This window comes from Empidonax traillii, unplaced genomic scaffold (genome assembly GCF_003031625.1).
Source record: "Empidonax traillii isolate 1590-97213 ecotype Southwest subspecies unplaced genomic scaffold, ASM303162v1 scaffold597:size822913, whole genome shotgun sequence".
Lineage (NCBI taxonomy): Eukaryota > Metazoa > Chordata > Aves > Passeriformes > Tyrannidae > Empidonax > Empidonax traillii.
In genome coordinates this window covers 702,116-726,821 of record NW_020955790.1, presented here as the reverse complement: position 1 = coordinate 726,821, position 24,706 = coordinate 702,116, and the positions used below count along the sequence as shown (strand labels likewise).

Genomic DNA, 24,706 nt, shown 5'->3' with positions numbered 1-24,706 from the left:
TACATTTCTTTTATGGGAGAAGAGAAGGAAGGCAGGCAGGCAGGGACTGAGACAGTGTGCAGTATTGTTCAGTTAGAGCCAGTTTGCTTTTATTAACCCTTTTGAGGTTTCACAGGTTTTGTGTGAATGATGCAGTTTTACGGTGGTCACTCAGCAGTTTGCAGCTGGTACTAAGCTGGGTTTGGGCACTTTATATTAACTGCAGGGTGAAACTTGGGCCACAGACACAGAACAGCACCAGCACGTGGCTGCTACTGACCATCTCATTCTGTCTCCTGAATGATAGCCTGAAAGACCTGCCCCCAGTTCCTGCATTTATTTAATGCCCCACTCAAAAGGTTGCAGGGCAGCCTGACCCCTTTATTGTGATGCACATTTTGCTGGGCTGACAGGGCACCATCACGTGTGCTTTATCCCAGCCACCCTGCCAGGATTCCCACCCCACCACGCACATCTCTCCACGCCAGCAGTAGCCTTGAGCTGGCCAGGAGGCACACCACAGACTGGACCCTGTGCAAAAAGTCTGAAGCAAATAGTTCTCCCTTTTTTATTCACCATCCAGTGGCTGGCAAGACAGTGTCTGCTGAGAGCATCTGAGCACACCTTTCCCATCGCTGGGAGCCTCAGTTGCTCTGTCTTCTCCTTGCTTTCTGCAAAGGGGGTTAGTTTTGGGTCACAACTCTGGGAGGCACGTCAGAGCTGCACAACCCTCAGTAGTTGCTGCTGACTTGCTTATGCAGCTCTCTGCCAAGTGTGCCAACTTTTGTGGCTGTTGATGTAATCCATCGTCATTGGTTTAACCTGGCAGGCAGCTAAACACCACACAGCCACTTGCTCACTCCATCCCCCAGTGGGATGGGAGAGAGAACTGGGAAAAAACCCCAGTAAAATGCATGAGTTGAGATAAAGACAGTTTAGTAGGACAGAAGGAAGGCATAATAATAACAACAATAATAATAACATGCAAAACAAGTGATACACAATTGCACACCACTTGCCAACCAATGCCCAGCCAGTTCCTGAGCAGTGGCCTCAGCCAGCCTTCTCCCTAGTTCATATACTAAGCGTACTGCCATATGGTATGGAGTGTCCCTTTGGGCCAGTTCAGATGAACTATCTCAGCTGTGTCCCCTCCCAGTTTCTTGAGGCTCCCAGCCTATCTGCTGCTGGGTGGTGCGAGGAAAAGTCCTTGACTTAGAGCAAGCACTGCTTAGCAACAACTAAAAGCATCAATGTGTTATCACTATATTGTCATCCTAAATCCGAAACACAGCACTGTACCAGCTCCTAGGAAGAAAATAATCTGTATTACAGCTGAAGCCAGGACTTCCACACATGGCCTTTGTGTAGGCATTTGTTGCTGGCAAAATAGTTTTAACTTGGGATTTTCTGCTTTTTTTTTCATTTAATCTCAGCTAACTCAAATTTCTAATCACTGTTGGGTAATTAACCAAACTGGTAAGTAAATAACTTTCCTTCCCCTTTTTCAGGCTCCGTTTAGGCCAGACACGTCTCTTCGCCGTGCCATGTCTCACCTCCCCTTACTTTTGCCACAGGCCACGCTCAGTTGTCTCAGCTCCTTCAGTGAGAAAAGGGGTGACACAGGACATTGTGGTCGTGTGTGTAATGGTTTCTGCCTGCTACTCCTTCTTTCTGTAACCTGCTCCACTGTGAGTTGTCCATAGGCCACATGGACATGCCACATGCCATGCTCTGGCATGAGTCACCCGGGGGGAATGCACACCTTTGGCACGGAGCACCTCCTTCTGAGAGTGCATCTCCAGCTGCGTGTCTCCTCAGGTGTGTCCAGCTGTGTCTCCTCCCCCAGTGGCTGCTCCTGTTTCTTAAATACACTTGAGCAGAGGTGTCCTGTCCTCCCCTGACTGGCAGAAGGTTTGATGGCTCACACCACTTTTGGAGCCAGGTGGGACCATCTCAGTGACAGGCATGATGGAGGCCGTGGCCTTCTCCCGCACCAGCAGCCCTTGCCACCTGAGCTGTGTATGCCCAACGCAGCACCCATGAGGATGCTACTGTAAATTAACTGGGTGCTCATGCATATTTGGCACTCATGCATGTACTAACAGGGCGTTTGGACATAAATAATTTGGGCACGCATGCATAAACTAATTGGATGCTTATGCAAAAATTACTGGGCATTCATGCATAAATTAATTGGGCACTCATGCATTAATTTATTCACTGCTTATGCGTGAACTAATTTGGCACTCACACAAGAACGTAGCAAGCCCAGCAATTTGTGGCCTATACATCACTCCTCACCTCCGCAAGGCACGTGTCAAAGAACTCTTTTAGAATGTTAATCCACTATGGACTCCATCACACTCTTAGTGTACATGAGGTATAAACTCCACTCTCCCTTCCTTCGGATCAGATAATAGGGATTAATAGTGTAGCAGCACACTTACTAAAATGTTTCTCCTCCATCCTGACCGGTGTGCTAGAGAGGTTAACATCACAGTTTGGTTATACATCTGTATATATACAGACCACATCCCCGGACCAGACTTCAGCAGTTAATAGCACAACAATGCGTGCATACGCATGGTAAAATTCCCCCCCGCTCTTCCCTGGGAACCAGATGACTGGACTCATCCGCTGGGTCTGGGCAACATGTTATCTGTTAAAAAGCCCTTTCCTCTGGGGACTAGAGTATTAGGGTTAATGCTGACACACTTTGAATATGTATTCATCACAAAGTTCACACCCCCATCCCTGTGGACAAGACTATGGAGGTAGATATGACAATGGTCTAAGCACATGCTGATTCCAACCTTCTCACTTTGTTTCTGCAAAATACATTATCCAGAAAACACCATCACCCCCTGTGGTGGTTATCTATCAGGGTCAGTGTATCATCATAATCTGAATACTTGCTACAAGTTTTAGGACTTAACTCTTCAAAACAGCCAACCAAGAATGGCAGTTCAGGTTATTTACTGTGCTTAGCATACAGAAGCATACAATTAAGAGTGCACAAGCAAAAATTACCACCACTGTTGAATGTACAAATAGGGTCCTGAGCTCAGTAGCTATAGGGCTTCATTTACATTCAAAATGGGGAGTGAACAGTGTTGATATGCAGGAGTGTGGGCATTTCCCCATTTAGGGAGAAAGGTAACACTCCAAACAGCTTTGCTCTCGGGGCTTTCCTCCACAGCTATAACAACATAGAGTTAATACCTTTTTGCGGTGCTTGCAGTTGCTTAACTCACAGCTCTGGATTTCTGCCCCACTTCTATCCTATACACCTCCTTTATCCTGCTGGGATATCTGTTATTCCCAGCATGTAGGGTGGGAGCACCAAGATTTTTCAGTTGTCTGTGACACGTTTTTGTCAAGGATGAACGTAAAACTGGACTCCAAACATTTCCTGTGGAGCTAATCTCACACCTCTCTTCTAGCATGTTTTCCCCAGTACAGTATCTGTAGGTTACCCTTTGATCAACAGGACACCCCACCAACTCATCAGCTGATGCTAGAGGAGCAGTAGCAAGTGTTTAGCTGTCAGAGCTTTGGGACTGTGTAATTAGGTGTTCACCACCTTTATAGGTTTTAGTCTTCAAAGCCAAAGGTGGCATCCCACAAGCTCCACCTTCCTAACACCACCATAGTTACTGCAGGGACATATCTCTGGGGTAGTGGCTGTAAGTGTCCTGCATTTCTGTAATGAGAAAAGGAGTGCCAAGTGCCTTTGTTTGCCATCAGCTCTCTGCTATCAAAACCCTGCAACTTATGCCCCCCAGGATGGTCAAGCATGAATTAACAGGGCACTCATGTTTGAACTTATGGGGCATTCATACATCAGTTAATTGGCCTCTCATGTGTGAACTGAATGGGCAGTCATGCAGGAATGCAGTAGGCCCTGCACTTCGTGCCCAGTACAACATGCAGAGCTCCTCAGATGGCAGGATCTGGTAGGCACTGGTTTCCTCAAATCCCAGACGTGCACTGTCTCTCACAATCTCACAGGAAGCTCCCTGTAGCCTGAGCTGAACCTCCCAAATTCAGCTGAAGAGGTGGGCACGGCCAAAACCCAAGAATGGTGACATGACTACTTTGTGTCATTTTGTGGGTCAGGCCTTTTCCGGCTGACAGTGGAGCTGAAAATAAAAGCCCGGGAACTCCCAGCAGCACAGGCCCTACAGCACATCCCTGAGCCTGTGCAGTCTGTGAGAAGGCAGTGGTGTGTCCGTCTTCCACTGGTTGCTTACTGCAGTATTTAAGAGTTTCAAGAAGTCAATTACTCATCAGATGTAGGGCGATTAATCATGGTTCTTTATTCACATGGCATATCAACACTTCTCCTATATTGCCTCCCCAGGGCTGCAGCCTCACATTTAAACTAACAGGATGAAATATAGCCAGGCTCACACTGAAGTACCTCCACATAGCTGCTGTTGCTATTGTTAATGATTCACAAATGGAGCCTCCAAACAGGCGTGCCCTTTCTTTCTTGCACTATCCCCTAGACAACTTGTTTAAGGAAGAAGTAAATAAAGCTGCCACGTTTCCAACAATGACAGATCCCTGCCATGATTTCTGCCTCCATTTTGTAGGGCAGAAGGAGAGCGTCCCCTTTTTTCTCCACATTTGTCTTAGACCCTCCCTTCCCAAAGCCTGCCCCTCCAGAGGAGCTGGTGTGCCATGCAGAACAAGCTTGCTCTAAAGCCTAGTGAGATCAGCTGCTGATTGGGAGTCTCCGCTGCAGGAGGAATTGCTGAGCGTGAGGCTGGAGAAAGCTGGAGGAGAAGGAGCGAAAGTTATTTGCTTGATTCTTCCATCATGTAACTCTTCAGATGTGCCTTTTGGGAATAGTGCAGTCAGTGCTGACATGCACCAGTACTTGACAGTATTCACAGCACTGCTATTTTTCTGGCCCTTTTGCCTGGCTCTGAATTGTGCTAGATCACCTTTTAGCTTCAGGGGACAGCTCTGCAGCAGGTTTTTGTAACAGGTTTCCCACTCCATCTCTGTGGGTCTTGGAGAACCAGACTGGTAGAAGACAGCCAGAGCATTTCCATCTGTGTCTAATAAGTGACGTGGGACAGAGCCCAGGGGCTGTGAAGTCTCTGTAGAGCCACGCTGAGTGTTGCCTGCTGAGAACCAGCTCCAACATGTCCCTAAGTTGCTTGAGCCTGGCCATTCCTTACACTTTAAAGCTTGCAGCTCTCACAGTCAAATTTACCTTTAAATAAAGCTGGAAGTTTCACTTGCTTGTAGGCAGATGGTAGAGGTGAGGAAGGGACAGATCTGTAAAAAAAACTCATGGGATGTTGGAGCATGTACAAAATCTGTCTGCTTCCAGTTCCCAGTGTTGGTGGTGAGAGGAGCTGAGGTGTTTCAATGCTCGAGAGCACCATGCAGCAACAGGCAAGCAAGCAGTAAAGCTGGGGGCACGTTTGTAAACTGCAGCTTGCAGAGAATTAAGCTCCACATTGCTGCAGTAAACACACTGTTGTGTTCTGCATCCGGATATAAATGCAATAACTGATCTCTTCTCCAGGGCTTCGGAGGGCAGAACTGTGGAGGTACCATACAGAGGGGATGTGGAAAACACCATCCTGGACATCCTCGGGGGGCTGCGCTCCACCTGCACCTACGTGGGAGCTGCCAAACTCAAGGAACTGAGCAGGAGAACAACGTTTATCCGGGTCACCCAGCAGCACAGCCAGGTCTTCTCTTAGCCTAGGACTAGGGAGCTGGAGAGCGGGGTGATGGAAAGGAGCAGGAAGGGCTGCTGTTTTCCTTTGCTTTCTCCTCCATGTTGTGTTAGTGGCAGACATTCCTCTCTCTCAGAATGACAGTGTCATAGCCATTGGAGAGGCTATGGCTGGGATTTGGAAGGGGAAGGTCATGCTATTAACACAGTGCCATTGGTTTAAAATGCAATAGCCTCATCTTTTATTGTTGTGCCTATCTTATTTTTTAATCAACATTTCTTTACCTGTTTTTTCCCCCACTGATAAATAGCTGCTGAAACCTCAATTAACAAGGAATTGGCTTGTACGAAGGTGGCTGTTAAACGCTCGCAGACATTCACACATTCCCTTTTTTAAGACTGACCTGTCAGCTGCCACCACTTCTGGCAGTGCACTCTCTAGAAACTGCAGGCTGAGAGAGAAAAAGATGCAAGGAATTCCATGGAGAAATAGAAAACCACATTCTCTTAATCGTTGTTCTGCCCAAAGAGTGGGTGTCAGTGGCACAGTTGCCAGCCTGCAGAGTGTCAGAGGTGGATGAGGCCTGGCTACTGGTGACTTCTTAATGTGATGGTAAAAATGCCAGATCTCTTTTCATTCTCAGTTCACAGGGCTAGTATTGCTAGTCTTACTTAAATCTCCCTATTCAATGGACTTGCCTCTTCAGAGAAGCTGGCACTGAATGTAGCAAACCCGTGCTGGCCCCCCCCATCCCCATCTGAGGAGACTGTTCAGGAGAACACTTTTCAGAGCTTGCCTGCTTTTTTGTGAGTGCAGTTATCGAATTACCTGGGTTTCTCCTTTTACCTGCTCTCTGTGGACAGATTTTTAAGACATTAAGACTCAGCAACTTGAACTCACCAAAGGGGAGTTTCTTGCAGCCCTTCCCTGTTCCCTTGCCTGTTCATATCCATTTAGCAGAGATACACAAATGCTGTGCTGTGCATTGCCTGTGGCCAGGTGAAAGAGGCCAGAGGGATCAAACTGACTCTTGGTCATTTGGTACCACTCCTTTGCAGTCCTTGACACCATGGAAAGCAAAAGAGCTTTTGGCAGAACAGCCTGATTGATTGCGGGACACTGGCAGGCTGAGATGGAGTTAAAGCATTTGCTCCAAAGGCAGTAATGAATGTTTAAGACTCTGGGTAACACTTCAGTAAAGTGTAATGGCCTGCTAATTAATTGATAAATCACAATGGAATTTCTTTGGAAATACATGTTGCGTCCACATGAGTACCACAGTAGCTCGTTATGGTAAATGATGTAAAAGTGAGCACCAATGAATTAATAATGCTTGGCCACTTACCTTAAACTGCTGCTGAGATCATAACGTGGCTGATGTTACTTCAGTACTTCAGAGTTTTAATTTCCCCTCCTATAGACATCTGTGGAAAGAGGCAGGCTTCTTTTGAAAAGCAAAAAAGTGATCTGTAGAAAAAGGAATAGCAAAGAGAAAGTCTAGAATTCAACTCATACGCTGGACTGCTCAAAAAGCCACGCACAAGGATTGGTACAACTGACCATGCCGAGGAGCAAATCTAGGCCACAAGCTGATCCCTGGTGATTCTGAACTGTGTTCTGCACATTAGGAAAAGCACAGAATATCTTCTAAATTGCCTGGTATTTTAGATGTCTTCCATTTAATATGTAGGACATACTTCTTAGCTGTGGGATGACCCCTTCCTCTGCTTTGGAGGTGGATAAGGGCCTTGATGTGAGCACAGCTGTGAGCACGGGTTATGCTTGTGCTGGCTTTAAGGACTGTTCGTCCTGCTTACACATCATAAAGAAATGTGAATGCAGAAGAGAAGCAGGTCTTATGAATACAGGCCCTGGTCTCTGTTCCCTCCAGCCTGGAAGCATCATGTTAAAAAGATGCCAGGCCTCGTTACCATAAACGCTGCCATGCTGCTCTTACCTGCACTAAGCCCAGGGTACAGGCAGTATGACCTCTCTGCATCAGTACGGCTGTAAGACATCGCTGTTCCTTTACTGATGTGATGCAGAGGGTAGGGGGTACAAAAGCAAGCAGACATCTCCTTCAGGAGTGGGGTTAGACCATCACGGTGCAGGCCTGACCACAGGTGGGTCTCCACACTCGTGCCTTCATAGGTGGGAAGTGCAGCAGTCTGCTGGTCTCATGCCCACTCTCACTAGCGCTTTTCTACTTTTTTTTAGCTACATTTCTAAGTGGATTTAAGAAATACATATGCATATAAATATATATATATATATTTGTAAACATTTTTTTAAAAGATCATAATGCACACCAAACCGAGCAGGTTCATGACATGTCTTCAGAACAGTTTCTTTTCTAAAGAGCAGGTGCTGAGGGCAAGGGGAGGCTGCCTCTGTACAGGTGTGGTAGATGTAGAGCCCCATCCTGGGGCCACTCTCACACCTGCTTTTCTTCCCCTCCTGCACATACCTCTGATCAGTGATTAATAGGAAAGGAGAGGCATAGGCTAATTTTTAGTTATCCCTCAAATTCTTCAGGCTGTGAACAACACTGATGCCATGAATAGTGACTGATAAAGTTTTGAATTGGGGTATTTGGTATTCTGAATAGCAGCTCTTACCATCTTTTTGATAAGCAGCACATTTTCTTTCATTTTCTCCTCTCTCCACAGTGAGCAGGAGAGAGAAATGGGCTGCAGAATGGCTGAGCCGGTGGCATGTCAGCGTCTTGCCTAGTTGTATGAGTTTTGTTCAGGGATAACCCTCAATTATGTCAGCGCTCACCATTGACTCCGTACATGACCAGCTCTCAGGCTGGAAAACAGGGGGGGAAAAAAAGTGTCCTCCTTTTAACACCCTGTCCTGTGCTGCAGTAGTTGCCCTTATCTTCACTTAGACCCAGGTCCTGTACCCTGCTCAAGCCTGCTGCCACTCCCACACGGAACTGAGGCAGGGGGAGCTGGGGGTACACTATGCCTGGCAGGATGGTCCGAGCCAAGACCACAATCACTGACAAATACCCTGTGCCATTTGTGGATCTACCTCACCTGCACGTCTAACCGGGGTCTTTGTTACTTGGTGTCCTTCTGTGGGAAATGAAATTTGTAAGCGCTTAATAATGCTTTATGTTGAGTGATTCTGCATAACCAGGTCTTCTCTAACCCCACCACCCCAAACCCATCCTGTCTAGAGGAATGCTGTGAGTGTGATAGCCTGTGCTGTAGGCCAAAGTCATACCTGCTTCCCCCAGACTGGCAATTGCTGAGCACCCAAGAGCAGTGTTGAGGTATGGCCCCCTGGCTCCACAATGATTTAGTTAAACACGCCAAAGACCTACAAGCAACGATGCTGAAAAGGGCAACATTACATCATTACAGCAATGCGTGCTGAGTATGTCTATCTGTGGTGTCTTGAAATATAAAGACACCTGTAACACCTCTGCTGCTCCCAGTCGTACTCTGGAGCTGCCTTGCTGCAGCATCTCTCGCAGGGTGGACTCCTGTGAACACAACCTGGCTTACCACAACTCTCCTTGGGGAGGAAGGGCTTGGCACAGCAGCAGCCTTGCTCACACCTGAGTGACTGTGTAATGGCCGTGAGGAGTGCACATGTAGCCCTCCTTGTAGGTGTGAGGCCAGCTATTAAGGCAGTGGGCCTTGAGCCAGCATCCTGACAGGTGCAAAACAAGCCACGCAGGTCTCCATTCTCCGAAAGGAACACATGCCCATCTGCTCGTTGGAACAGCCAGCCCCCATCGGCCGTGGCACAGGGGCTTTGGCTTTGCCTTGGTGCAGCTTTCTTTTCCCTTAGGGCATGGTGGGGTTTGAATGCAGGATGGGGAACACCCTGTAAATATGCCGTGTCGTAAGCAGGCTCAGAAGATGCCTCTGTTTGCATTTGGGGGAATTTTTCTCATACAAAATGTGCCTCTATCTTTCTTTCAGCTAGTCAATAGTGGGGCTAGAAAGAGTGGGGACAAGGAAGAAACAGCAGCTATTAGCCAAGCCCCTGTGTGTCAGAACAGGGGCTGGCGGTTCTCAGTCAAGGACACCATGAGAGTTTGAAACCTTTTCTGAACCAAGCACTCCATACTTTACACCTATTGAACTCCACTCTCTTGTCAGACTTGCTGCTACAGCTTGCTGCCACAGCTTGCTGCCAGTGTATATACAGTGTCTGTCCATCACCCTAGGGGATGGTGCTGTTTAGTTGCTAATACCAGTTTTATACCAAAAATTCTTTGTTGGAGCCAGGAGTGCTTTTGCAACCAGTGCCAGGTTGGGTCTTGTGATGAAGAGAGGGAAGGGAAGTAAAAAAAAAAAAAAAGCTAAGGCCCCAGAACAGCAGCTTGCCTTCCACAGCAGCCAGATCGAGCAGGTGGGAGAGGGCTGGCCCTTCCCTGTGGGATGGGAGCTGAGGGGGGCAGAGGGGTCAGAGCATGTCTCTGCTAGATGCTGGCACAGCTCCACACCCCTAAATAGAGCATGGACCATCCCCCTGCAGCCTTCACCTTGGGTCACACAGATGTTTAAGCAAGCCCTCCCCAGCATCTCTTTGACACAATGTTTACTGGTTGAAGTTTTCATACATAAATAAGTAAATGAGACTCCTTGGCTTTGCCTGCGATAACTGTGAAATGCTTCTGTGTAATCTCCCAAAAAGAGCTGATGAGCATTGAGTGTTCCCTGCCCTGCTTGGCCCTGGTGGGGCGGCAACGAGAGCACTGCCTCCCTCCCCTCTGCTGCGACACCCACGCGTGCACTGCGCAATCATTCAAACTGTTCGGAAGTTGTAAATGGAAAGTTTTTGTTATGCAATAAAGAGCTTCACTCTGACGGTCTGCAGAGGGTGTTATGGCCATGGATGGGGGGGTACCTGGGTGTTCTGGCATTGTCATGAATAAACACCGTCAAATGCATTGCCAGGGTACGGGGTGAGGGAGGTGGGGGAGAATTAAACTGGGAAAATGATGTCCCTAGGAAAGCTCTCTCCCGTTTAGTCATAACTGATAAAGACAAAACACGCGTTTGCAATTGGCACTGTTATTTTATTAGTACGAGTATACTGAAACAATAAACTTGTACTGGTATACAGACAATTTCTTTAAAACAATTTTGTTCAAATTTTGAATCAAACATTGTTTTATTATAATAATGAAATAATTTCTACCTAGAAAACCTGCAAGCACCATCAAAGAAAGGGACCATAAAATTCAATAAACAGACGCGAGTGTATCCTACAAATAGACACACCACCATTAGAAAATAGAATATGAATTCTTCCATTTTTTTTAATATTTGTTTTAAAAAAGCTAGTGCAAGTACAATATTTTACACTGGAATTACAGAGTATGCACGCATATGGAAAAAAGTTCTCCTGTCACAATAAAAGCTCTTAACTATGTCTGTATGCACTTAAAATCTTCTCCTCTTTTCAATAAGGTGCAAAACGTTATTCCCTCCCTATTTCTCCTTTGTACTGGCCATGTCAGCTCAATTTCTCCCCAACACAAAGCTGCAATATCCCTTTTACTGGGCCTACACTAGGAACTACACTGGAAGTGTGATTTGCAACAACCCTCATTAGTAATACCAGACAATTTAAAAAAAAAAAAAAAAATTACTTTAAAAACTACTGCTGTAGAATGGCTGGACCTGACTCCGGCACGGCCAAGTGCCACCACCAGCTGCTGTCGGGAGCGGTGACATAGCTAGTACAAAATGATTTTCAGTAGCTCACCCGAACTGAAAAAGGTTGGGAAATTCCCCCTCCCCCACTTTTGTAACACTGCGAAAAGAACAGTGTTCAACAAGTTAATATATTTAAAAAAAAAAAAAAAAAAAAGGAGCAAATACATACATTAGTGAGTTTCAACATTAGCTGACTGTCGTGAAGAATTGTATCTACGCCTTAAGAGATTAGTAATTTCGCAAAGCATCCAGCCCAGTGGCCAGGCTGAAGACACAGACTGAGCCACTCACAGCTGCCCCTGGCCCGTTTTTTCCTCAGCTGCCCAGATCCAAACCCAATGGACTGGGACAAGAATTCTGCAGAGCGTGTTCAAAGGAGAGTACCTGGGTCCTGGATTTTTAAAGCAAACGCCAGGGTGGGATCCCCTTGCCAGCAGGTGGGAAGGGGCAGAAGCAGTGCTGCCCAAAGAAGCTGGTGGTCCCAACCCAGCTCCACCCTGGCCGAGGATCTGGGCCCTGAAGTTTCTGCCCATCAGCAATCCCACAGTACATCAGTGACAGCTTCAACGAGTGACTTGCACTCGCTGCAAACAACACTTCCAATGCATACCTACTGCGTGGTCAAGGGAAAGGGCACAGGAGCTTTAACTGCTCAAAATAGAAACTAACAGAAAATTAACAACCTTGGATGAAGCCTCCATAAAATCCTCAGTGGAAGACTTGAGTCCTTTCACCTAACAACAAGAAAAAAAACTACAGAAACCTTAGAGACTGTTATTGTATAAATACTACCTGTTGGCTGAATGCACTTCACTGTAACACAGCTAGGGCTGGTTTCTGAGCACCCAGCAGTCACTTGGACAGGGCATTTCTGCCCCATGTGCCTGCGGGAGCTGAAGCTTGGGTTACCTCCGGGGAGGGGGATGGGAGCAGCCTGAAACTTCGCCCACTCCGCTCTGCCATCGGCTCCCAGCTACCCAGCTCATTCTTTGGACAGGAAAAGGACCCCCTCCTCAGAAACTGCTTCAGGATCCTCTCCTTTTGGCTTCTGAAAAACATCAGTCTTGCCATCAGACAAGACCATCACTGGAAACGTGCTCTGTGTGACCAACTGCTCCCAGCGGCTCTGACAGCAGTGGTGGGGGAGAGGGGCAGTGACTGGGGCTGGAAGGCCAGGTTGCCTCGGGTACCACTCTGCTGCTAGCGCTGGGCTAGGATCCCTTGTTACAAGCACTTCTCACTCAGGGTTAAACTCTTTGGATTTCATCTGGAACAGGAAGTGCTGAAAAAAACATGGAACAGCATCCTCAGAAAGAGGAAAAAAAATGGGACCAAAAGGCTCCAGGTGGAAACTACACAGGTGGTGCTCGGCCAGCAACAGCTCTCCACCCCAGGGCTGGCCTGGCCGTGCCTGCCAAGGGCACAGCCAAGGCCTCCCTCAAAACCGGCCCTGACCTCTGGGCTGCCAAGGGCTCCCTTGGCAAAGGCAGAAGAGACTTAAAGCCAAAATACAACTGGAGAGTGAGACTCTAGTTTTGCACAGTAGCCACCCTTTGAAGTGCCTGGTAGCTGCACTCAAGAATTGCTGCTCCAAGGTGTATTTTCAGCACAGGAATAAACAGCGTGAAGCATTGACTCCATTCCCCAGAAATGGGACCCATGTAATACGAACAGAAAATTAAGCACAGTTGTTCTTTAAGAGCCTTTTAAGTAATAATTCTTCCTGGCCAGAGTCAATACAAATCAGATCATCTAGACATGACATTTGCTATATACAAAAAACATGTAACTTTCAACCTTTCTCTGCTTTTGTATTTAAAAACATTTTTTTTTTTTTTTTACAAACAAGGTATGAAACTCACTGTTCAAACAGAGCCATCTCTTTTTCAAACACTGAATGAATCATTCCAACATTCATTTTTCTTTTGTGCAATTTTTTAAAACATTACCTGTACTCCTCAATGTGAGTGCTTCAAAAAAAGTTTCTATTTTTAATAAGCTTCTCAAATTAGGTTTACATCAAAAAATATTCCCACAAGGTATAGTGCTACAAGAAAAGATCCTATCAGTAAAGGTAACACATCTGAAGCGAGGTCGTCTATGTAAAAGAAATTGAACTCTGGAGTAGAGGTGTGCAATGTGTTTGGAATTTCCCTATGGACACAAAGCAAGGCTGTCCTCAGGACAGGGAATCAAGTGGACATGTAGGCATAGACATAAAAAAAAAAATGCACACATACTTTATTTGTGTGCGGAGAGACACTTCTGCCTGGGGGTGTGTGTGCACGTGTGCATATCTGCATCAGCAAATTCTCCTTTTGCTAAATATTACAAGATTTGGGGGAGTGGGACAGTTGGACAAACCAGAGGAAAGGAAATTACTGCTTCCACTCCGGTGGTGCATTCATTCCCCTTGCTTTTCACATCAGCACTGGCCAGAGCCCATGGTGGACTCGGTTGCTACCTGTGATGATGAGGAGGGAAGAAATGGAAACTATCTGTACGAGTGCATGTCCCATTTTGCCATTTGTCAAGTTTCTGGGACAGCAGAAGTGTTTCAACAGGCCAAATCCCCTCCACCCGCCCGAGGCTTCTGCCCTGGTGAACCTGGAGATTTTTCCAGCTGCCTGATTAAGGTCAGGATCTGGCCCTGACTGAACCACGCTTTAATTTCACAATGATTTATACAGGTGCTTTACAGCAAGTCCTAAGCAGCCTTCGCTGGCCCGCCCAGACCTCCCATCGGAGGGTTTTTATTTTTTTTTTGTTTTTGTTTGCAGAACTGGGTCCCAGGTCATGCAGAGCATTGCGCCAAGAGCCCCCTTCTTTGAAATAACACTATTAGTGTTTAAAAATATTGACAATACAGGCTTTTTTTTTTCTCCTTTTTTTTTTTTTTTTTTTTTAGCAGTTGCAAGAATTAAGAGAATTTCAACATTTCCTTTTTACTACTGGCAACACACTGTAAAGTAATATAAATCTCTGCAGAGAGTGTATTTTCATGATAACCAACAGCTACAGTTTGTGCTGAGCCTGCTGCTTTTGTATTGCAATCTAAGTGAGATCTACAAAGTTTAAACCATGAGATGAAGGAAATCCAAACTTGTCTGTAACATTGTACATCCCTACTCCGGAGCAGTAAAAGTGCTGCTTCTGGTCACATCAGTGTACCACACATACACCAGCCCCATCCCTGAGTAAAAGGTGTGAAAGGTTTCTAAATGTTCCTTGATTGGAAGGGAAACAAGAGTAGTGAGGTCACTTCCCCATGCCGAGAAAATGACGGGAACGACAAGCCGAACGAAGCGACAGTGGGACGAAGGAATTAAAGGAATGAAAAAAGGAACGTGTGTCCCTCCCCTCCTCCCAACGTCTGTGTCTTCGAGGGAAAGCAATCCTAAGGGCAACATACAAAATGGTAAAACAGGTCAACGGTGACACCAGTTCGGGTCTTGACCAGAGGACTTGAGGTAAGTGACATCAAACTCAAATTCCCCCCGATGTGGCCCAGACAAACTGAAACAATGCCTAAGTTAAACGCTATAAGGAACAGTCATTTTATATATATAGATATATAGATAGATAGATAGATAGATTAGATAGATAGATAAGACAGATAATTTTTTTAGAAATCCCTATAAAGAGGTTCTTGTTTTATTTTTCTTTGCCCTGACTAATTTCTTGGTGATTGTATGCGTTTCATTGTAAACTAAAGAGGCCTGCTACAAAAAGATAGAAAAACCAGACAGAAAGAAAACTACTGGTAGTTACTATTGCAAAGCGGCCGTCACGCAGAAGCAGAGGCTGAGCTTCCTCCTTCGGCTTCCCCTCAGCATCCCTTTGCTTGCCAGTGGTATTTTGCAGTTACCCCGAGGATCAATGGCACTTCCTGGGCCTGGGGACTCGCTGCAAGGGATGCTCAGTGCCGGAGGGAGAGGCAAAGCCCCGCCTTGCAGAGAACTTGGCCCCCAGGAGGACTTTTCTCTCCCAGGTGGGAGCCAGCTCTTGTCTGTGTGTTGTCCAGGCGGAGGGCAGCACTCGGCCATACGGCTTAGTGCTGCTCTCTGCGTGGATGTCATGTAGACATGAATATATCTTTTTTTTTTTTTTTTCTTTTTTTTTTAATCCCTGGATCTTTTTCAACATCAAATACAAAGAGGGTTTGTTTTTCCTGGGGCAAGGGATCTTTTACCCTTAATATGGTTTTAGGGTTTTTCTGAGGGGGGAGGACAGGGAGTTAGGAAAAAAAAAAAAAAAGGTAGAAAGAAAGAATTCAAAAGAGAACAAAACCAGGGGAAATCAGAAGTTGGTATGACATCTAGCTAACACCACACGGGTGAGTCTAAGTTGGCACGTAAAGTATTGCACATCCTAAAAAGCCAAAGCATGGAAAGGGACAATTGTTTGGAAAGAACCAGTTATTTCAGAATTCCTCAGTCTGAAATACAAGCACAGAACTAATACATTCCTATTGCTCCAAATGTATTTATTTTTATTTTTTTTTTTTAGTGTTAGTTGAATAGATCCAGTCAGTTTAATAGCCCCTGCTTCCTTATAAACCACAAATGTGTATGCGTATGGTTTTACTTGAGATTTCTTTTTCTCCAAGTACACGTGAAGTACAGAAATAGTGGTACGACTGTGAACTTAAATCTGTAATTCTTTTTCTTCCTTTACCACCAAAGCTTAAAAACAAAACAGGAAACAAAACAAAACAATAAATTGCAAGTGCCCTGAGCAGAGTATATGGAAGATTAAGCAACTTCTCTGAGCAGAAATATTAACAAATAAGCACTAACTAAGCTGTGTGATTGTGAGAAGAAACCCACTCAGCTATTTGGTAGCCCGCCGAGAGGTTAATAAAATTCAAGGAAATTCAAAAAACGTTTCAAGCTATTTTAAAAGTATTTCAACTTTTTGGTGCACCCCAGAATATGGTATAAAAACAATTAGGTCTGGTGTGAGCTAAATTTCAAGTAACAAGTAACAAGAGTCAAAGCTGGGGTTTGGGGTTAACATTTCTTCTCTTAAAGAAAAGCACTGTATTTTAGGGGAGAGGGAAAACATGATTTTAAATACATTTTTCTCAGTTTAGGTTACTGCACTTTTATTTCCTTTTCTCCCTATGAGTACAGCTTCTTCAAAACTACCTGAAGGATGCGAACTCGCCAACCAAAAACGACGACATGAACGCTTGCTCACGGAGGGCCCAAGCACAATCCCAGTGAAATCAAGGGGATCTCTCTAGAGGCAGCAAGAGGCTTTAGCGCTCAGCCCCAACGTAACTTCATACTTGCACCTCCCCGAGGCTCGTGCAGGAGGTTGGGTGCACAGCACCTCAAAGGATCCGGCCCTACCTGGGGAAAGAAGAGACTGAACGGCATGAAATCCCCCCCCCTCCTACTTGGTTTGTACGAAACTCTTGAAATGTCGCCTTTCCAATGGAAAATGATGCAATTAAAATAACAAATAATAATAATAAAATAACAATAGGTTTGTTTTCAAAACAAACAAACACCTTGCTTACTTATAGAAATGTTTCTCGTGGAAAACTCTCTCAGCAAGTCTGAAGAAAAATTCTCAGAGGTGTCCCGGTAGGACCTGGTTCTGTGTGGCAGATACGGTATAAAGACCAAAAATGAACTCTGAAAGGAACGTAACCCTATGAAATGGCCTAGAGCGTAGGCAGGTTAGTGAGTAATTGCTACATTTGTTTATGCTCTTTCAGACCCCCCCCCTCCCCACAACATTATTAGGTAAAAACTGCAGGAATACCACACAAATGATAAACTCAAGATGTGCAAATTGCAAGATTCTTTAAAGTCCATCTTTTTCAAAAACACTGGACAATGATTTTTTTTCCTCTTTCCTTTTTCCTTTCTCTTATTTTTTTTTTTTATTATGTCAGCTCGCATATGCCTTTAACTCTTTCTCAAGCATTAAAGTTTAAAAAGTGCCTCCTATTAAGTAGTCCTTTGTGGACAATGACTGTCACATACTAGTTCAATAATTCACATTCATCCCTTTGAAACCACATTAAAACTTTCAGCATCTTGCCTGTGAGAAAACTTTACATAGTTGCATGTAGTTACAGTGTTGAAGAGATTTGTTTGTTTGTTGTTGTTGCTTTCCGAGCAGATTAAAGTGATATACAGTACATACTGAGTGTTAGACCAGGATGCTCAGCAATAAAGTGTGAACAGCATTTTAAGTGCTTAAAGACATTCTAGGTTCATCTTCAACAGCGGATTCCTGTGTCACACCGCAATTTGAAAAAAAGTGGCACCAGTTGTCCATAACCATGAACTAAAACCAGTACTAGAGTTAAAGACAAAGATTTGCAACCTAACTGCAAACGATGGATGCCTGTGATCTCAAAGGGGCAGTATGCGTCTACCTTGTGGAAGCAAATGTCAATGGCGTAACCCGGTCGATTTGTCTAACACTGCACAGAAACAGGAGTGAGCCTGAGCCAGGCACATCCACAGAGCCAGAGGCCTCCTCGTGCACACCCACGCACACCCACGACACACGCACGCACCCACCCACCCACCACCCCCACCACCATGAAGGAAAAACTTGCAGGGCGACCGGTGCAAGAGTCCGTACAGCCTCCCCGTCTGCTGACTCCGGGCAATGGAACTGCACTAGCAAGCAGAAAGGAAACGTGGTGTGGCAGTTGCTTTAGGAATAAAAATCAGTGCAGTCAGACCCCATGGGGGGAAAAATATATATATACATATACACACACACAAATATATATATATATATATATATATAGTAGAGCCTTGAGTAAGAGTTGGCTTGTTGTTGAAAACATCAGAGACTGTCCGATCCTTTTCAGTAACACCCATGGGTTGTGTTCACCACCTGGGGTGAGGAAACCTCTTCACCAACCCTCCACAGAGCGGCTGTCCCGCCTCGAGGTTAGCACGCACCCACACACGCACACACACACATACACGCACCCCGTGTGTGACATACACCTCTGCTACAGTTCCCTTCTCCTCACCCCCCCCCCCCCCCCCCCCAAAAAAAAAAAAAAAACTAGAACAGGAACCAAAACAACAAAACAAACAAATAAAAAAAAAAAAACAAACACAAAAAAACAGCGACAAAAAGAAAACAAAATCACAGCTGGACCCTGTCCTACACGAGGTGTTAGAAAACAGGAGCCATGACAACACATTCATTTCCACTAAGGGTGTGTGAAGCAGATACTGCCCCTTCCGTAGCTTTCGATAAACCTAGTCACTGACAAACACTTGTGGAAAAACATATGCACCAGTCTCCTGCATAATACCAGCTGCAACTATAACAACAAGGTTATAACATAAACCTAAAATAAGATGATAACATGTAAATACTGGGTTATTTAGTCTACAGTACAGTAATCTGGATAAAAATGACAAGGGATAGCCTAATTTCCTTTCCCCAAACAACTTTTACTTTCCTACGTTGGATCGACCTTCAATGCAAATCTTAACCTCCTGAGGAATAAAAGAAGGCTTGGGAAGAGTCAAAGGTGGCTCCTCTTCTGATTTCTCTAGTTTTCGTGTTTCGGGGGCTGACCACCTCCTCTTCCTCGTTGCCGGGGGCTTGCTGGGTTCTGTTTTGATGAGCAAAGGTGCTGCAGGCAATCCTATTTTGTCCGGAAACTTCAGTTCACCGTTCTCAGCTAACATCTGTGCGCTTCCCTGATTAATCCCGTTTTCCTGCTCCGCATACCTGTGTCTACTTCCAGCTAGACTGTCATTCTTTGAATGCTTCAGCAAGATACTAGCTGAGTCCATGGGCTGGCCCTTTTTAATAGAGCCATTCTTCAGGTTCTTGAGCGTGAGCGATATGCAGACGTCCCCCACCGAGAGTTTGGAGCATGGCAAATCAAAGAGCTGGCTGGTTCTCTCAGGGCAGCAGGATGACCAGCCTTGTCCAAATACAAAAAAAGGGTATTCTACCAAGACTTCCACGCTGACCTGCAGAAAGAAAGGGGACAACAGAGGGAGACAGAGGGAGAGAGAGGGGAAAGTGTGAGATCAACCCATGTGCCCTCACACATGTGCACAGTAGGCAGCGCTTGCCACAAGGGAGAGGGACAAAGCTGGAATCGCAAAGGTGTGGCTCAGTTTCTCCAAAGTCAGTACAGTGGCCACCAGACTTCAGGCCTGTCCTTGTGACAAGAGTGTTAATGGTTTCTCTGAGCTTAGCATTTCTTAACGCAAGACCTCAGTGGGAATCAAGCTTTACATCTATCCAGCCACTCAGAGAGGTGCAAGAGGCAAAACGGCTTCGGTGTCAGGCATACTGTTCTCCACCATCCCTCTGTGGTACCTATAGCCTGTAATCCAAATCTAAAGATCCTTTCCAACCATGGAAGCTCTCAGTTCTGACACACAATTTTCTAAATGATCGCGGTAGTGTCATCCTCACCTCTACCCGAGCAAGCATACACTTACCAGCGTGAAACAGCTGAAGCCACGCTGATTTCCAGGGAAAGGCCGTAAGTATGTACAGAGTTGTAGCCATAAGAGCAGTCAGTGTGAACCTGCCTTCCCCGAGCAGTCCTGTTACCAGTCCAGTTTCTTCCCTTCTCATATCCGGTCTTCCACTCTGCAGCTGACTTCACTTCCTGCACTCCCTCAGGGAGAGGATCATCTCTACTCCTACTCCAGTTCCTGCACTTTGTCTCCCCTTTTCCCCACTTTAAAAAACACATCCGGTTAGGAATCCTATCTAACTATCTTACAAGGAGCTGCCATAGCCAAAACAGACCAAGGACAGGTGCCCACTCCTCCCTGGCCTTGCAAGTGCTGGGCCTTGAGGTCCCAACATGATAAAACACCTAAATACTGACTTATCTTTGCATGTGGCAGCAGTCCAGCACTCACGTGTGTGTGGTGCTGCATCTGTAGGCTCAAACACTTGATGTGGGCTCATGTGATTCACAACCCACAGGGCCGAACCCCCACCCTCAGCACACCACAAAAAGGGTAGGAAATTCTGACTAATACTTCTTTAAAATTTGGCAGATTTTTAACTGCTGTGTGTAACACCAGTGAGGTCTGCAACTGTAAGAGGGTGGCTTATGCTGACAACAACAGATACCCCCTGCTCTGCTCCCAAGGGCCTCATGTCCTCTGGAGCTCTTCTCAGGCATGGGGGCAGGATGCCACTTGGATTCTATAACCCTTAATTTGGTAGGGGCAAAAGGGCAGAAGAACACCTGAACACATGTGCTCACCCCATTTCTGAGCCATTCAGGAGGCAGGTAGTATACCAGCTGCCTGGAGACCCTTCCCTCTCCAGGATCACGGACTCACTAGAAAGGAACATCACACAAGGCTTGCGAAACCACCTCTCACCTTTGGAAACGAGTAACGCTGTCACACCCAGCATGGCTTTGTATCGTTAAAAATACCTTTCAACATTAAGGAATATTATCCTGCCACTCCACCTGCCCAACATAGTAAGCCACTGTAGAAGGAATTTCAAAAGGAGCAGTTTAGAGGTCTAAGACACCCCACACTTATATGTATCAAATTTCGGCATATTAAACCTTGTCTGACCAGACCTGTTTGACAACAATCAGCTGTGGCAACAGTGAAAAGGGACCCGACTGTAGGCCTGGTTTAAACTTTGAATTATGAAGGAAGTGGGAGAGGTAACCCTGAAAGCCCCATCTCTTTGTGATGCTGCACAGAAATGCTCCAGCACCAGGATGTGCAGAAATATTTGCCCAGAGTTTGGGATCCTATTCCATATTTATGCATCTCAGTCTAGCCGGGGTCTAACTTGGAGAAGCACTGAGTATCCAGCATCTCACATGGACTTGAATGAAAACTTCTGTCTGCACAAGAGTTGTAGGCTTTTCTCCAGGCATGGATTATCTGGTGGACATAGCTTTCTCCTTTATATTGCTATTTCTCGCCTCTTTCTTTATTCTTTCCCTCCTACCTGCTGTATTGTTTTTTCTTTCCTTTTCTACTTTCCCATCCTTGTTAAACACTAGGTGTATCTGTGGGAATCATACATGCTTGTGGGCATCATCCTCACCAGCACACAAGTTCCTCTTGATGTTCCTCATTGACACCCAAGTTCCTCTTGATGTGAACACGCTTCACACTGCACCACACCATTATGCTTTGGGGATTTTTTAATGTAATATCCAAAACACTTGCCTGAACTGTCAATCACTGAGACAAATGCCAGAATTGGTGGTGGTAATCATGAATAACACAAAAAAAATAAAGATAGTGAAATGCCAGAATCTCCATGATCTGGTCATGGTGTGCATGTACCACGACTGTTTTGAAATGGGCTCCCTCATGGATTATCAAGTCCCATTTTAGCTGGCTGCTTCTGGATTCAGCTAATGAGGGATTTGAGGTAACCATTCTCTACAAGCAATAGTAGTCAAAGACCTTTAAAGGGTGACATTTCAGTAAAAACACCCCCACATAATTTTTTTCTGATGACTGCATTAAAACACAAAAAATTAATTTTAAAAGCTTCCTCTCCCTGTATCTTGTCATGATTATTGTAGGAAAGAAAGAAATTGGGAACTTGTTTACCCACTACTAAGATGATAAAGCAAGAGTTGGTCTTTCTTGAAGTACACTGAGACTCTACTGCGAGCTACATTTGTATTTCTAACACTGACTAGTCAAAATACCCAAAACTCCTCTACAGTAACCACTGGATATCTGAAACTTTCTATAACCTTTTATAATTTTATTTCTCAGCCAAGCTCAGTAGGCAAGGCAGGCAATTCAGACAGCTAGGTGCTGTAAGATCTAAGCCCCAGAAAATACCCTTCCCATCATTTAGAAACACCAACAACTTTAGTCTCGGGCCTCACTGCTGCCATCAAAATAACAAGAACTAAAGCAAAAGGTGCCTAATGAAAGTGTTTCATGTGAACAGCATTTTAATAAATGTAAACATACATTTTTAAATTAAGTGTTTTTCTCCATAATATAATTAAATGTGATGAAACTAGGAGTGGCAGGATGGAAACAAAGATAAGGAAGCGGCTCTGGAAACAATGTGCAATTAAGCAGTAGAGCTCTCTGCTTAAGGCCTTGCTGCGGGTGCTGAAAGACTCCTAGGCCCCAAAAAACAACTGGGCAGATCCATAGAATAGAAGCTCTCCTTGTCATAGAGAGGTCCCTGCAGCACCATGCTCCCACACGACCTCCCCTGTTCAGAAACTTTGGGACTGCTAATGTTCCCCTCACCCCCAAAAACCTTCCACTGCCTTCACAAGAGTGGATCTCCTGTGAGAGATTTATGGAGCTGCGGGAAGCACCTCGAGCCACAAGAACCACTACTCTCCATGACAGCTGATCTGACTGGGCATCCCCCTACAGCTGCACCTAGCCCAGCTTCAGTACACTGTTACTGTACCAAAGGCAGTCAGAGCTCCAGTTTTAGGGGCTGCCGCTCTCCACAGTCTCGCAATCCCATCATTTCTCAAGAGAAGCCACCTCTTGTCCAGAAGGCCACGGGTTGTCAACTCTATCACATGAGCTTTATCATCTGCTGCACTCCCAAAATTCAGTAACATTCATCTGAAGACAGACCACAGCCACCCCATCACTTGGAGACACAAGGACTTACTGTCCCATGACCAGGGGACACAGAGATCACATGATGGGAAGGCTGTGAGAGATCTCCATCTGCAGCAGAGAATTGAGTCAACATCTCTCTTTCTGTGTCTGCTACAGAGCCAAAGATAATGAAAAAGAGAGCTCAAAGAAAAAGTAATCGGTTTGTAGGCATGCAGGGACATAAGGGGATAACTAAACTAGATGACCGTCTAAAAAAATGCACACTAAAGTAAACTAAACTAGTTAGAGCTACTAACTACATGCTCAAATAGGATTTTTTGATCTCTAGTGGTTAGGATTCTGTTATTTTTTTTTAAAAAAGGAAAATTAAGAAGTGCATCTTCATATTTTCTTTTTAATCTATACTTTAGGAATTATTAGGAACTGAAATGCAGAATTCAGAGAACTTATTTTTCACTGCCTGGGCGTTTTGACCTTAACATCAGTGGGGGTGAATTACCGGCTTCCGCTTGCTCCTGCCAGCCAAAGAAAGGACAGGTAATAATGATGAAAGTCTTATTACAATAATACTATGTGGAATTGCAAAGAGATGTAGATACACGAGTCTTCTCTTTTAGGCATCTTGAATGCAGAGGAGTAACAGCTGAACTGTAGGTTCTGGCCTGCTGATACTTACTTGACTTCTTCCTAATCCAGAGCCAGGATGCTGTGAAATGGAAACCCATAATCCCTCCAGGGCCTTTAGGTGGGTTAATTTTCCTGTAGGTTTTCGAATCCAGGAAAGGGTTGGATTTGCCAGGTGACTGGAGGACTGGGAAAGGAGGGAGGGCGACCTCTTTCTGCCTAAGTGCCATGCTGGGGAGGGGCAGCTGCGGGCTTGCACTAATACCATACAACAGCAGCTGCATGGTGCCTCTCTGTTTACATTACAGTTGTATATGCTCAGCTGAAAATAACCTCCTACCTCTGTCCTTCAGCTGGTGAGAAAATTATCTACTGTTTGCACAGAGACTGAAAATACGGATTCATCAATATTATAATGACTTCCCAGAGATCCCTGGGAGGAGTAAGTGAGCCAAAGCTAATGATAACAACGCTATTTTTGTATGGCACTTACTCTTTACAACTTACACTCCCTTGATAATACCACTTGAAAAGCTCTCTTCTTCCAAAAGCATGTATGCAACTGAAACTTAATTGTAATAAAATACTTTGTGAAGCTACACTACACATGCAGATATATCTCCCCAGCACTCCGGAGTCAAGACACAGATTCAGTGCAGCAGCACCACAGTGCCGCTGCTCAGAGCAGCGTGACTAAATACTGTTCTTTCAGCAAGGAGACTAAGCCTGCTTCACTCAAGGCAATTTTCTACGAGCAATGACTGCTGCACACCTGCAAATAAGTCTGAATGCTTTCACAGAGCCTCAGGAGGCTGAGGGTGAGGTCACAGAGACTTCAAGCACATAGAAACTCTCGCTCTCTCTCCCTCTCTCTCAATCTAGGCAAGGGGAAACAAGCAGAGCCATCCCCGCTATGAAGGGACCCAGCTGATCTGGGAAGAGACCCAAGTCCTGGAATCAGCAGGAAACCTAAATTAAACCCCCGTTTCTAATCATATCTCTCCGTGACTCGCCCTCCATTCTGGAAGCATCCCCAGTGGGAAATACAGCTGGGGAGTATTTTGGCTGCGTTGATGTCAGCCTGCTCCTGATAGGCTTCTCTGTAAGGTGACACTTTGCTGGGTGAGACCTGTGTGCCAGG

The 24,706-nt window shown here is 45.5% G+C and overlaps 2 protein-coding genes across 14 annotated transcripts in view; one reads left to right on the top strand and one right to left on the bottom strand.

The window, feature by feature from the left end:
- The window catches only part of GMPR (guanosine monophosphate reductase), a 43,464-nt gene extending 32,950 nt beyond the window's left edge, over nucleotides 1–10,514 (top strand). For 2 of the 5 annotated variants that reach the window (XR_003572838.1, XM_027898452.1), the window contains 2 exons: nucleotides 1,416–1,458; nucleotides 5,528–5,641. Coding sequence is in view for 3 of the 5 variants with exons in the window: in XM_027898452.1 (XP_027754253.1) it covers nucleotides 1,416–1,419 (4 nt within the window). In the remaining 2 variants the exon portion in view is untranslated. Of the gene's footprint in view, nucleotides 1–1,415; nucleotides 1,459–5,527 lie in introns of all 5 variants that reach the window. The other 3 variants (XM_027898453.1, XM_027898451.1, XR_003572839.1) reach the window with 2 other exon arrangements.
- A 4,984-nt stretch (nucleotides 10,515–15,498) lies between these two features.
- Nucleotides 15,499–24,706, bottom strand: part of ATXN1 (ataxin 1) — a 274,252-nt gene continuing 265,044 nt past the window's right edge. For all 9 annotated transcript variants that reach the window (XM_027898444.1, XM_027898442.1, XM_027898446.1 and 6 more), the window contains one exon: nucleotides 15,499–19,347. In XM_027898444.1, the coding sequence (XP_027754245.1) occupies nucleotides 18,817–19,347 (531 nt within the window). In that variant the 3' untranslated portion in view covers nucleotides 15,499–18,816. The remainder of the gene's footprint in view (nucleotides 19,348–24,706) is intronic.